Genomic DNA, 13481 nt, shown 5'->3' on the forward strand with positions numbered 1-13481 from the left:
GTTTTTGTATGAGAGGAAAAAGTTTTCCTGAACTCTCTTAGGGTCCCTGGCTAGGTCTGAAAATTGAAATGAGAAAGATAAATTGACAGGAGAAATGCACACAAATTGATTTAATGTAAGTTCCCTGAGAACTTAACAGCTTTCCTAAGGACATAGTGTCTAGAAGCAACAGACCCAAGTATTTTATGCTAGGTTTGATGAAGGGTGGGCAGTCATAGAGCATTATGGTAGATTAAGAAGTATGAGGTCAGTATAATAAACTGGGGAAACTTAACAAGGCCTGCTTGTTCCTTTCCTTTGATAAGGACATTCCATTCCCCTGGATATAAGGACCTTTCATATGAGTGGGGTTTTTTTTTTTGTTTTTTTTTTTTTAAGATTTTATTTATTCATGAGAGACACACAGAGAGAGGCTGAGACATAGGCAGAAGGAGAAGCAGGCTCCCCATGGGGAACCTGATTCAGGACTCCCTCCCAGGACCCCAGATCATGACCAGAGCCAAAGGCATCTGCCACCAAGCCACCCAGGTTGTCCCATATGAGGGTTTTATCAGGTTATGGAAAATGAGGGTTATGTAAAGTTGAAGTGATCTTCCTGCCTCTGCCATAATCTCAAACTCCTTCAGTTTAAAATATTCAATATGGCCAGCTGCCATAATTTGCTGCCATGTGTCCTGAACCCCACTGGGCTAAAGAGTGCTTTATCATAGAAGTCTTTTATTTTTCATCCTAAGGGAAATAGTAGAGACCATTGAAGAGTTTACAGCAGGGAAATGACATTATCTATTAGACTTACCTTTAGAAAGGTCACTTGGGCTTTTATGGGTCAGAGTGCAACAAAACTGGATATGATGAGACCTGATAGTTAGGGAACTGTTGCAGCACCAGACAGAGATGTGAACTGACACAGGGATTTAGTGGCAGTGGCCTGGAAATGCAAGTGATTGAAAAGATCATTCTCTCTCTCACCTTAACGTTTTTTTTTTTTTTTTTTTGAAGATTTTTATTTATTTATTTAAGAGAGAGCAAAAAGAGGGGGAGCACAAGAGATGGGGAGGGGTTGAGGGAGAGGAAGAAGCAGACTCCCCACTGAGCAGAGAGCCAAACATGAGGCTCCATCCCACGACCCCGGGATCATGACCTGAGCCGAAGGCAGACACTTAACCGACTGAGCCAACCCAGGCACCCGTCTCCTTAATTTTTTTATTCTGCGTTAACCACCTTAAGTTCAAATATCTCAAAGAAATTTCCCATAAGTCTCAGATTTTGAAATGATTTAAAATATTTTATTGAATAAAGCATATTGACCAACATAGGGTTTATTACCACTTAACTATTTAAATCCACAAAAATAACTTCCTCTCTCCTTTACATTAGAACTGTCCATTCTGATGTTACAGAAGTGTTATGACAATCAGCCAAAATAATTTATAAGAACATACCTTAAGGGGCACCTGGCTGGCTCAGTGGTTGAACATCTGCCTTTGGCTCAGGCATGATCCCAGGGTCCTGGGATTGAGTCCCACATTCGGCTTCCTGCATAGAGCCTGATGCTCCCTCTGCCTGTGTCTCTCCCTCTCTCTGTGTGTCTCTCATGAATAAATAAATAAAAACTTAAAAAAAGAAAAAAGAAAATGCCTCAAAAATTGAAATATGCAATATACTATAAGTGACTGTGATTATAAAACAGAAGTATAATAGGGTATAAAATCATATGACAAAGGCATGGGCTGTATTTTCCTTTAAATGATAGGATCTGTGAAATTTTTTTTCTAAGTTTGGACTTTATTTTTTAAGGGAAAGTGTTCATAGCAGTTCCACTGAGTTATAACTGAAGTGTTTGGGTTTTGACTATACCTGTCATATAAATTTGTATTTTTGTCATTCTTATAGACTGAATTCAGTCTATATAAAATACTGTTTTCTTAGAAACAGTTAAATTAGTATCACTGTGCCATATTGCCAGTTTTGTTCTTCACGGCAGTTTATGTCAGTATATTTTTAACTCTTTCCTCCAAATGAATTACATTTCTAAGTGTTCATAAAAATGTATCGAGTGTAATACATCTTAGATGTATAACTTTGAAGTAATCATTAGTTTTCTTTAAATTCAAAAGAACCCTACAGTTTCAATTATTTGTTGTTTTTTTCCCGAGTGAATAACTTTTAACTGATTTGCCATATCAGTCCAAGCATAATCAGGAAGTTGGAGCCCTTAAATAATCAAAGCTTCCTAATTAGCACACAGATTGTGTGGCCTGAAACAGTAACAGTCTGCTGTTATCTGTTAACTTCAGAATATCTTAGATATACAGAGAAGTAAAATGTTCCAGAATCTTTCCATTTTCTTTTTTAATTTAATCACATTCTTATGGAAATACTTTTTTTTAATCAACATTTGCAAATATAAATCCCCAAAGGGGTTTGTTCCTAGTATGATAGATGAATTGGGATATAAACATTTGCCTTTGGACTTGTTTTATGAAATGAAATGGTCACAGCTTGTTTATAACTTAAAAGTTAAATATCAAAGTGACAGAGGAAAATCAGATTTTAAGTATGAGGCGTGGGTCTTTATCGGAAGCTAGCTATTGTCATATTGAAATGTAGTACTTAGATATGTGAATTTACTTGGAGATGGTTGACACCAAATAAAAAACAGATATCTCTAGGTGAACTCTATATGGATAAAATGAAATTATTTTCATTTTGTCCTATATAATGAATAATTACAAATAAATTTCAGGGCACCTAGGTGGCTCAGTGGTTGAGCATCTGCCTTTGGCTCAGGGCATGATCCTGGGGTCTGGGATCGAATCCTGCATCAGGCTCCCTGTAGGGAGGCTGCTTCTCTCTCTTCCTGTGTCTCTGCCTTCTGTCTCTCGTCTCTCATGAATAAATAAATAAAAATCTTTAAAAAAAAAGAAATTTCACTTCTTTTTAAAAACAAGAATTAACAAAACACTACAACAAAAAAAAATCCAATTGAACATGGGTTGAGTAATTTCAAAGTATATTGCTACTCAAATAACCAAAGAAAATTACTTCCTGATAAAATGTGAAGGAATGCTAAAACACGAGAACAGTTTCTGTTTATGTGTTGTTGATGCTGATGGTGATGATGATGGTGGTGGAGAGATTTGAAAGGCTAAGTGATCCTTGGTCAGTGTTACAAAGTGAAAGAATATACTCTTAGAAAATTCACTTTTAATATCAATGAAAAGATCACATAATGTTAATTTTTGCCAAATAATGCAGTTTATAGTTAAGTGAATAAAATACTTAAGTGAATGTAATACTTAAAGTAATGTAATTTGTTCCTTTGCACAGTTTACTTTACAGTATTAATGTATGGAAGTCCTTGTTTAATAGTCCTATTTTTGTGGTTATAAAATTAACATACACGCACACTAAAAACAAACAAAAACAACAACAAAAACTAGGTACACTAATATATAAATTAAAAACAAAGAATGCCTGTAACCTTTTCTCCTAGAGAGAGTGGCATATTTAAATCCAATATAGAAAAATCATTTGCTTTGTTCAGATCAAAATATTTTAAGATTTCTACATGACCCTTTCTGAATGTGTCAGCATAAAAACATGATTCCTTATTTATTTTGCATCATGATGATTATAGTAGATATGTTATTTTGAGCTCCATATTTCTTATTTGCTTACTTTTTCTCAATAATGATGTATCTTAACATAACACATTACATTTTTTTGCTCTCACAGATAATACTATTACAAGTAATTATGAACATTAGACTGTAAAAACTTTCTGGATAAGAATTCAAGAAATAGGGGATCCCTGGGTGGCGCAGCGGTTTAGCGCCTGCCTTTGGCCCAGGGCGCGATCCTGGAGACCCGGGATCGAATCCCACATCGGGCTCCCGGTGCATGGAGCCTGCTTCTCCCTCTGCCTGTGTCTCTGCCTCTCTCTCTCTCTCTCTCTCTCTCTCTCTCTGTGACTATCATAAATAAATAAAAATTTAAAAAAAAAATAAAAAAAAAATAAAAAAAAAAGAAATAACCAGGTCAGAGGTCATTTCATTTCAAATTATATCAATCTTATTTTTAAGAATGTCAGTTGTCTCATGTGAAATCATTTAAGATTCTGTTAACATCAAAATCCTGTGCTAAGTACTCTGGAGCATCCAAATTCAAACTTTAAGTCTTGCCATTAGGACCTTAATAGTTTACTGGAGAAGAGTAACACGTATATGTATTTTTCACTTGATTACTACAGCTTTGTTTTATTGAAAGAGTATTTACTTTAGTTGTATTTACTTGAATTGTAGTGAACAGATTTAATTGAAGGGTTGTATCACTACTGAATAATAGAAATACATGTGTCAACATGGAAGTGTAGGAAACAAAAAAATGATTATAGCATAGGCCTTTTGCTGGAAAATGAAGAAAGAAAAAAATCATTGCAAAAGGATATCATACAGTCAGATGAATAATATAGCTACTGTTTTCTTAAATACAAGTGTAGCTATTTATGGACCCCTTAACAATTAGAGAATTTTTAAAAAGACGATAAATAGATAATCGTTCTACAAAGTAATGGATGAGCATTGAACACCCTAGAAGTTCTTCAGGTACACTTGTATTTATTTAAAAATGTATTCCTTTGTTATGTTGGGGAAATGGTAAAATCAATTCTGGTGAAAGAGTTGATTGTTTTAGTATTTTATTTATTCATTCATTCATTCATTCATTTATTTATTTATTTATTTATTTATGATAGTCACAGAGAGAGAGAGAGAGACAGAGACACAGGCAGAGGGAGAAGCAGGCTCCATGCACCGGGAGCCCGACGTGGGACTCGATCCCGGGTCTCCAGGATCGCGCCCTGGGCCAAAGGCAGGCGCTAAACCACTGCGCCACCCAGGGATCCAAAGAGTTGATTGTTTTAAAATCAGTGAGGCACAACAGTTTGGAATGTGTTGTAAATTTTGTAAACTTAAAACACCTTGATCCAGATAAATATAGCTCTCAAGCATTGTGACATTAAGAGGTTAATCGATATTGATAATGATTTTTTATAATGATTATAAAACTGCCAGATAAGCAGGATTCTGGGTGGCGTTTAGATTTCTGTCCAAAATTTCTTTCTTCTTTTGAAAACTGGAAATCAGATAAGTTATGGACTCTGTGCTCATCTGCATGAATTAAAAGAAGCACTGAGGGGGAATAGCTTCCCTGGTCTTAATTCCATCCCAAAAGGGGAAATGTTATATAATATGATAGAAACCTGGAGAGAAAGTATCCTTTTCAAATTCAGGGTTGAAATTTTCAGTCATATTCCCTAGACTATAGTAATGTGAGTTTTAAAAAGTCACAGAAAATTTAGTTTTAATTTCAAAGTCACAGACTCAAAAAGAGAATATGAGATAAGAAGAATGAACAATTCTAAAAACTAAAAGTGAAGCAGCTAAAGAATCAGATATGATTATACTGTGCTGCATGGATTATGAAAGGCAAAGATCCAAAAAGAGGGATACAGTCAAAGATGAAGACAGAGAAAACAGTGTCAGGAGGCACATTTCAGGAAGAAGTGAGGTTTGGGGAAGTCCTGTTGTCTCTATCAAGGAGAATGAAAATATAAGTTGAAAGATTTAGGCAAGTCTAAATAAAAAGGTAACTAAAATCCAGTATATTTGAAGGGATAATAAAAGTGCAGCTATCCATTGCCACAAAAAGAGAAGTCTGACTATATTCTTTTTTCCAGTGAGCAATGCAAAAGCCCTTCCTTTGCCAACTCAAAAGCAGTGCTTACAAAGCCTGTAACTTATAGCCCTTAATTCTAAACTGGCTTATGTCAGGAAGATCAGCAGACTTCTGCTCACCCAGGAGAAATGCAGACTGCTTTTCTTTCCTAAGTAAATACTAAAATTCGCTTCAGAGAAATTTTGGGGGAATACGGGAACAGTGACACCTATTTCCAAAATAGTTAACCTCTGTAATTTCTTATATATCCCATATACAGTCACATAATAACTCCTTAAGTCTTTGTGAACAGCCTTCCTTATAGAGAGGAGAGTGGGAGTGCCAGAGGATCTACCCAGAGAGAGTTTATTTAATTATTTTGATCCCAAGGAATGACACGTAGTTTTTGACATGTTGGGACAGAGGCATAATAAATGGTGTATATTGAACCATTTATTTTTTATATTGACAGTCTCTTAGGATGAAACCAAGTAAACAGATACTTTCTTAAAAGTTAATGTCTCAATTACCTGATCATAAGAACAAAGAAGTTGGCTATAGCTGGGAGTAATTCAGTTACTTCAGACAAGGATTTTTGAATTCATGTCAGGGGACTTTTCTTTTTATATTCATGCCTCATACCATTTACTAAAGCTGGTACCTGACCTGATCCCTAGGACCCAAGAAGACAGATTTCTTGATGGTGCTAAAACAGCCCGTCAGAAGAGTCTATATTATCTTTGAAACTCTTTGAAGAATGTTTCAGAACTACATTATGTAGACCCCAGGCTTGGATAGATTCCCATTGTGTATAGACTAGATTTCCTGGAAAGCAAACATACCCATCTTGAGAGTCTAAGATGCTGAGATTTTTAATCAGCCTAAACATTTTTATACCAGTTAAAATTTTCAACCCATTACATTCTTGTGCCTACATTATCTACTTTCTTACTTTGTGGAAGTCACTCACTGGGGGACCTGAATGTCTGGATTAGCAAATGCAGGCCACATCATACCACTTTTCTGTGGACCATCCAATTCATTTAGGGATGGTTATCCTCAAAAAGAAAACACTGAGTTTTCATCTTCCTACTATTAAATGGCATTCCATTGAACACCTAGGAGCTTTCCTTTTATATTTTTAGTATAGAAACCAATACAGCTGATTATTTGATGATTCACCTTGTCTTTCTTTTTACTATTTATGCCATGGAAATCACTTTTTGGTGAGCAATCAGTTCCTATTTTAAACAGAATCTAAAGGTACACAGTAATAATGATCACAGCAAGGAAAACAGAGATGAATAGCTTTGTGTTATCCTAAAATTTAAAAACTTCATATTCTTACTGTTTGATTAGCGGCTTCCCCATTGAATATGGAAATAAAATCATCAGTGAAAACCTGCTTAGAATGTTCATGGGAGGCTGTTATAGTTCTCTATTGTCAGTTGTGGGAGGGGCATCCTTGGAGATTAGCTACCACAGAGGCCAGGAAGCTCCCTTCTCAGCTTGATAGATTATACCAGGATTCTTGGATAAGTGAAGATGTAAGAATCTGACCTGAGGGAAAACTAAGTTAAAGACAGTTTATAAGTAACTTTTTAAAATCAACTATTGCAAGTATCAGAGGAAGTCCCTGTGTATAGTTCTCTGGATCTGTAACTGTTGTATATTTGGGGGCATAGTTGATCAACAGTCATTTATTTGCATTGATTTTACTTTGGCTATCATTGGTTATGACAGTTTAATAGCCAAGTGCTTTCCATCTAGGTTATACTGCTTCATTTTATTGGAGAAGGTCGACAATGCACCTTAGCACATTTACATTCCCAAGAAACTCTTTAGGAAGAAAATCTGTTCACCTTTGTTGGATGTCTTAGATTTATTTGCTCACAGAAGCTGCTTATGGAATAAACAAATATTCTTTAGGAAAGACAGGGAACTAATAGAAATGTGAGACTTTTAATATTCACTTAGACCTTTATTGTAAAACCATCTGAAGTTTTGGTAACTATGAGCTCTTAGAGTAAATTGCAGTTCTACTTGGCTGAAAAGACTGCTCTATTCTAGCCAACTCTCTTTTGAACTTATACCTCAATAATTTGATACACGGTTTTAGTGATACAGGTGAATGTTCCCCTACTATTACAAATAAGAAGGTAAATATTATCCACCACAGTGATGACAGGGCCCTGCTTTCATATTCCAAGTTGTAAATCTACCTCTAACTAGTTTTTTTCCAAAGGAGTCTTTGTACTCAAACCAAAATTATTTTGCAATGAAATGATCTTCAGCATGTGAAATGATAGTATACTTTTTAGAGGTCAACTCATTTAATTCACTAGGTTTTTATCTTGGTGACCACATTGAAATTTGCTCTATTCAAAATTTAAGTTTTATGAGAGTTACAGTTACAGTCTTGTTATGCTAGAAGACACTTCTGACTAAAAAAAATAGAGCAAAGTAATTATCTACATCCTTTACTAGCTATTCAAAATACTGAATTCAGTCCTAATGATGCATTTTGAAAGTAACATTGACAAACTAAGATGTAATCAGGATAAGGTTATGATGCTAATGGTCTTAGAAATGCATCTTCATTCAAAAAATTGGAAAAGAAGAAAGATATTTGGAGGGCAGTCATGGAAGAAGGATTACATGTTTTATTTTTGCTTCAGTTAATAGATCTAAAACCAGCTCTTGGAAATTATACAATTTGAACTCACATGCAACAAAATTATTTCCTATGTGTTATAATTTTCTAAATTATATTAAATTGCATTGTAAAGACATAAATTCCTTGCCACTGGATATTTTTAAGCAATTGTTGAATAATATAAATCAGTAATTCTGTCTGTACTAGAGCCTCTCAATGCATTTTATAGAAAATCAGTGTTTTGTAATGTTAATGAGTGACGCTTTTGAAAGAAAAAGTTCTGTGGTCAAAGAAATTTGGATTAAATAAAGTTAAAAGAGTTCTTAGTGTATTTTACGTGCTTATATGGTTTGTGAATCTGAAGGTACAATTTCCTTGACTAGATCAGCATTTCTTCTTGCAGGATTAGCATGTCATGGAACACAATTTGAGAAACCTTGGGTAATTATGTCGATCTCTAAAGTAATTCTAAAGTGTGGACTGATGCCCAGTCCATAAGTTGTTTATTACAGATTCATAACAAGATAAGTCAAAAGTTGAAAGTAATCAATTAACATCTTCTACAGCAATTAACCATCACCATGACATACAAGTGGATGATTAGACTTGTTTTCCTGATTAAGTATTGGCTAATTAAATATTGGCCAGTATTGTTCAGGTTTTGTGGTGACTCATGTGGCATGCAGCTGCAGAGTAGTCACGCTCAGTAGGACCACTTAATGATCCTTGGAGATTGAAAGAAAAAGTTGTGTTCTTCACCTCAGTAGTTTGAGAAACACTGCTCTAATAATGTTCCATCTATTTTCTAAGAGTCTGTTTATCTCTTACACTTAACATAGTGTACTTTCCATTTAAAAATTTATAATCTACTTAAAATTTAAGTATCATGTAAATATATAAAATACAGTCAATTAGAAAATTAAGCTTAAATGCAACAGAATGTGATTTTTATTTACTTCTAAGGAAACCTTGAAATCAATTGTCATTTTTAGAATTCCAAAGTAATTATGTAACCACTGTGGGGGGTAGAGGAGCCAACCCCTTGTGCAACTGAAAATCTGTGTACAAATTTTGATTCCCCAAAAACTTTTTTTTTTTTTGATTCCCCAAAAACTTAATTGCTAATAACCTTCTGTTCCCCAGAAGCCTTATCAGTAAAATAGTCAACACATGTTGTGCATGTTATATGTATTATATTCTGTATTCTTACACTAAAGGAAGCTAAAGAGAAAATGTTATTAAGAAAATCAGAAGGAAGAGAAAATATATTTACAGTGCTATCCTGTAAAAAATCTGCAGATAAGTAGACTCATGTAGTTCAAACCTGTGTCATTCAAGGGTCATCTGTGTCCTGTTGTTTTATTAAGTGTTCATTTCGGTTCTGAATTGTACATTCAAAAGCCATAGCTACAGCTCATGTTTTCACATAACCATGTATGTCTTTTATTAGGTTTCATATAAGTCTTGAAGGTTTTTGTATCTTTCAGGTTTCTGCTTTCTTTAAAAACCTCTCTTAAAAATATTCTCATTAATCTCTTATATTCTGTGATATTATTTCTCAATTATCTATACAAATGAAGTTAAATTTAGGTGTGAAAAGGACAGTTACACTAGATCATAGACTGTATGTGCCTCTTTCCCTTCCTTTGGATCAGATAAATTTTTCTGTTAAGCTAATCACGGATTTGAATAGATTACATATTTATAATTTCAAAAGTATCTAGTTTCCGAATCAAGAACATTCATCTTATTGTGCTTCATAAATGATGATTGCATTCTACAGGCCAATAAATATGGTAATTCCTATAAAGAAAAGGAGAAAGGGATTTAAGTCACAGGCACATGTACACACTGCCTGATATAACATCTTGAAGAAAAAAGGTGGATTTACTAATGAAAAAATTAAACTTGAATATCAGGATGCTTGCCACTAGCTACTTGTAAAATCTTAGTCATGTCTTCTCTAACCCAGTTTTCTAATCTGTCAGTAGAGGTATTGATAATCCCCCTCCCCCCCTTATCCACACACTGCCCTCATAAATCTTTCTTTTTTTAAGATTTTATTTATTTATTCATGAGACACACAGAGAGAGGCAGAGACACAGGCAGAGGGAGAAGCAGGCTCCTCACAGGGAGCCCCATGTGGGACTCAATCCCGGACCCCAGGATCATGACCCGAGCCAAAGACAGAGCCGGTGCTCTGCTGAGCCACCGGAGACATCCCCCTCATAAATCTTTAGGAGAATAAAATTAGAAGACATGTATGAAGTGCTTTAAAATAATGCAGTAAAACTTCATAGCTCTATCTTGATAATTTTTCAGTAATTCAAAGGTGCTATTCTTTATAGTTTGCTGTACTTTCAAGATGTGGTTAAACAAACACAGAAAAGCTTGGTGTTTGAAGTGTCTAGTACTAAACTGGACATTATGCGTATTATCAGTCAAAAACAATGATGGTAAGGTATAGAAAAAGGAGTTAGAAAGATTTGAATTCAGATTTTAGTTCCTGTATTAATTCTTCCCCCAAAGATTTCCGGTGCATTAGACTTTTTCCATGTGTAAAAATAAAAGAAAGGGAATACATTATATCTAGGGTTCTATCTTTAGCAGATATTGAGTTAGAGATACAGACTAATACGACAAAATAATAAAAGCATGGACCACAAGATGGCGTTTGTAGCTAATGAGTCCTTTTGCATTAACTGTTAGTCTTTTAAGTATTTGCAGGATTTATAAATCAAGCTTATTACTTATCTTCTTGAGAGATATGTTAAAGTAATTTTTAGAAAAATATGCAAATTCTGTTATTTTAAAGTTGTTGATAGTTCTAAAATTATAAATTGGCAGATGATTCTTAGAGGCTGAATTTAGACTTTTCCAAAAATGAAATATAATGAGCAACTTTGAGCTATTACAAGATAATGGAAGTTGCTTTCCTCTAGCAACATAGTCTCTAATTTCTTTCTGGATTGATTACATTCACAATTTAAAATATGCAGTTCCTGCAAGTTTTCAATACTGTTTGGAATCTTAGGTTTAGGTGGTAAAAATCTATTACTGTAATGTTACGCATCCCGTTACCTTCATTTTAGGTATGATCTATAATTTTTATAATGTAATTTATTTTGCAGTGAAATGGGCCTAGTACAGAGATGTTTACATCTGTGAGCTTCAGTGTTTCCTCAAATGAGATGATGTCATTTATGCCCAAGATCACTTGAGAGAGCATTAAAATAATTAGAGGACACTCAATCATATTTTTCATTTCTAATTTGTTAAAAGACATACAATTATTAGTATATGGTAAAGTTTGGCTTTTATCACATTTCATAATGATAGGTTTCATTGTTATTGTTTTAGGCAAGTTTATAGTTATTTTATGCTATTATAGGAATATATAAATAATATTTTATTAATTTGATTTATGTGATAATATGGAGGAAACTAAATTTTCTACTAGCTGTTCCACAAACAGGATAGTAGGATGACTGATGGAAACACCAAACTTTATATTGACATCCCATGTTGGCTAAGAGCATGGCTTTGAACAGGCACAACTTAGAGCTGAAAGACTTTGAAGACTTTCTTTTAGTGAGCCTCAGTATCCTTTGTAAAGTGCTGAAAATAATAGTACATCACAGATTTGTTTGGGTATTTTTTAAAAAGATTTTGTTTATTTCTTTGACAGAGAGAGTGAGCCCAAGCAGGGGAAGTGGCAGGCAGAGGGAGAGGGAGAAGCAGGCTCCCCACGGAGCAGGGAGCCCGATGATGTGGGACTCAATCCCAGGACCCTGGGATCATGACCTGAGCCAAAAGCAGATGCTTAACCAACTGAGCCAAGCCACCAGGCACCCCTTGTTTGGGTATTAAAATGTGTCTGTATGTGTATGCATATATGGAATGGAATAAGGAAAGATGAAAGAAAATTCCTAGAAGTAAAATTTAATATTCACTATAAGTCACTAAAATTAAATGATTTTGAAACTTTTATACTCATAAACATCCTCCTAGGAGTCTCCTGCAGGTTATTCCTCAAGCCAGTTTACTCTACTTGAGCCTGGAATTGCCAATGTAGGAAATAAGTTTCAAAGCTGATAGATAGATAGATAGATAGATAGATAGATAGATAGATAGATAGATAGATAGATAAAAATATATGTGATATCCTTAGCTTGGTGCCTAGCACATAATAAGGTTTCAATAAATGTAGATTATCAATGGAGCAGCAGTAGTAGTAATTGAAAATATTTTTCATTAATTTATGAATCATCTCTTTGGAATTTATTTATAGTGATAATTATCTTGTAAATATCAAATACTGAAGAAAGAGGTAAAATTTTATGTTTGATGCATTTCCACACTGTGTCAAGCCAAGGAGAGCCAAGGAGAGTAGATCTATAAATTGTGTGTGATCTCATTTCCCAACCTCTTGTTAGCTACCATTAGCCCCTGGAAGCATTCACTTCCTAGTTCTAGGATCACAGTTACTGAACATACACAATCCAAGCCCCTAACTTTATGATTGATTAAACAAGCCCAGAGCAGTGAAGATATTTGTCCGAAGTCACTCTAGGACAGAACTCCTTCATATCCTACTAGGTTAAAAAATACTGATTATCTTAAACATGCAAGCTTTCATTGGAAGCTGTGTTGTATCAATCATTCTCTGGAAAACTTAGTCACATCTGCTTGTAGGATTACTACACACTTACAAGACCTGAAGAGATATTTAATCTTTTCTGAGGGCGAATTCTCATTACCACCTTTGTTGAAGTAGCAACAGATTTACTTTTAAAACTGGCTTTGGAATTAAAACATATTTTCTAAACATTCTGTGCATTTGAGAAGTCGTTAAGCATGTGCATAGGAACAAAAAGGCCTTTGTTTACCTTTGGATCTGTCTCCCCCAGCTCTGGCTCACCTTCCTAACAGTACAGCTTTGTTTTTCACTCCTGCCCTTCAAAGAGAAGCTACAGTTTTTGGCCTTGGGCTACAAACAGGAGCCACTTAGGGAAAGCGTGCACTGGAGTCTCAATTAATGAGGATTTGTGATCAATTTACTTTTTGGTCACCCAGCATCCTGCCTAGTAGCATGTACAGCATATTT

The 13481-nt window shown here is 34.7% G+C and overlaps 1 protein-coding gene across 7 annotated transcripts in view; it reads left to right on the forward strand.

The window, feature by feature from the left end:
• The window catches only part of SNX7 (sorting nexin 7), a 114096-nt gene that overhangs the window by 69148 nt on the left and 31467 nt on the right, over positions 1–13481 (forward strand). For 2 of the 7 annotated variants that reach the window (XM_072834650.1, XM_072834648.1), the window contains one exon: positions 4757–8819. The exons of the other annotated variants lie outside the window; for them this stretch is intronic. In XM_072834650.1, coding sequence (XP_072690751.1) covers positions 4757–5017 — 261 coding nt within the window. In that variant the 3' untranslated portion in view covers positions 5018–8819. Of the gene's footprint in view, positions 1–4756; positions 8820–13481 lie in introns of those variants that run through there. 7 annotated transcript variants of the gene reach the window in all.

Source organism: Canis lupus, chromosome 8 (assembly GCF_048164855.1).
Source record: "Canis lupus baileyi chromosome 8, mCanLup2.hap1, whole genome shotgun sequence".
In the NCBI taxonomy this organism is placed as follows: Eukaryota; Metazoa; Chordata; class Mammalia; order Carnivora; family Canidae; genus Canis; species Canis lupus.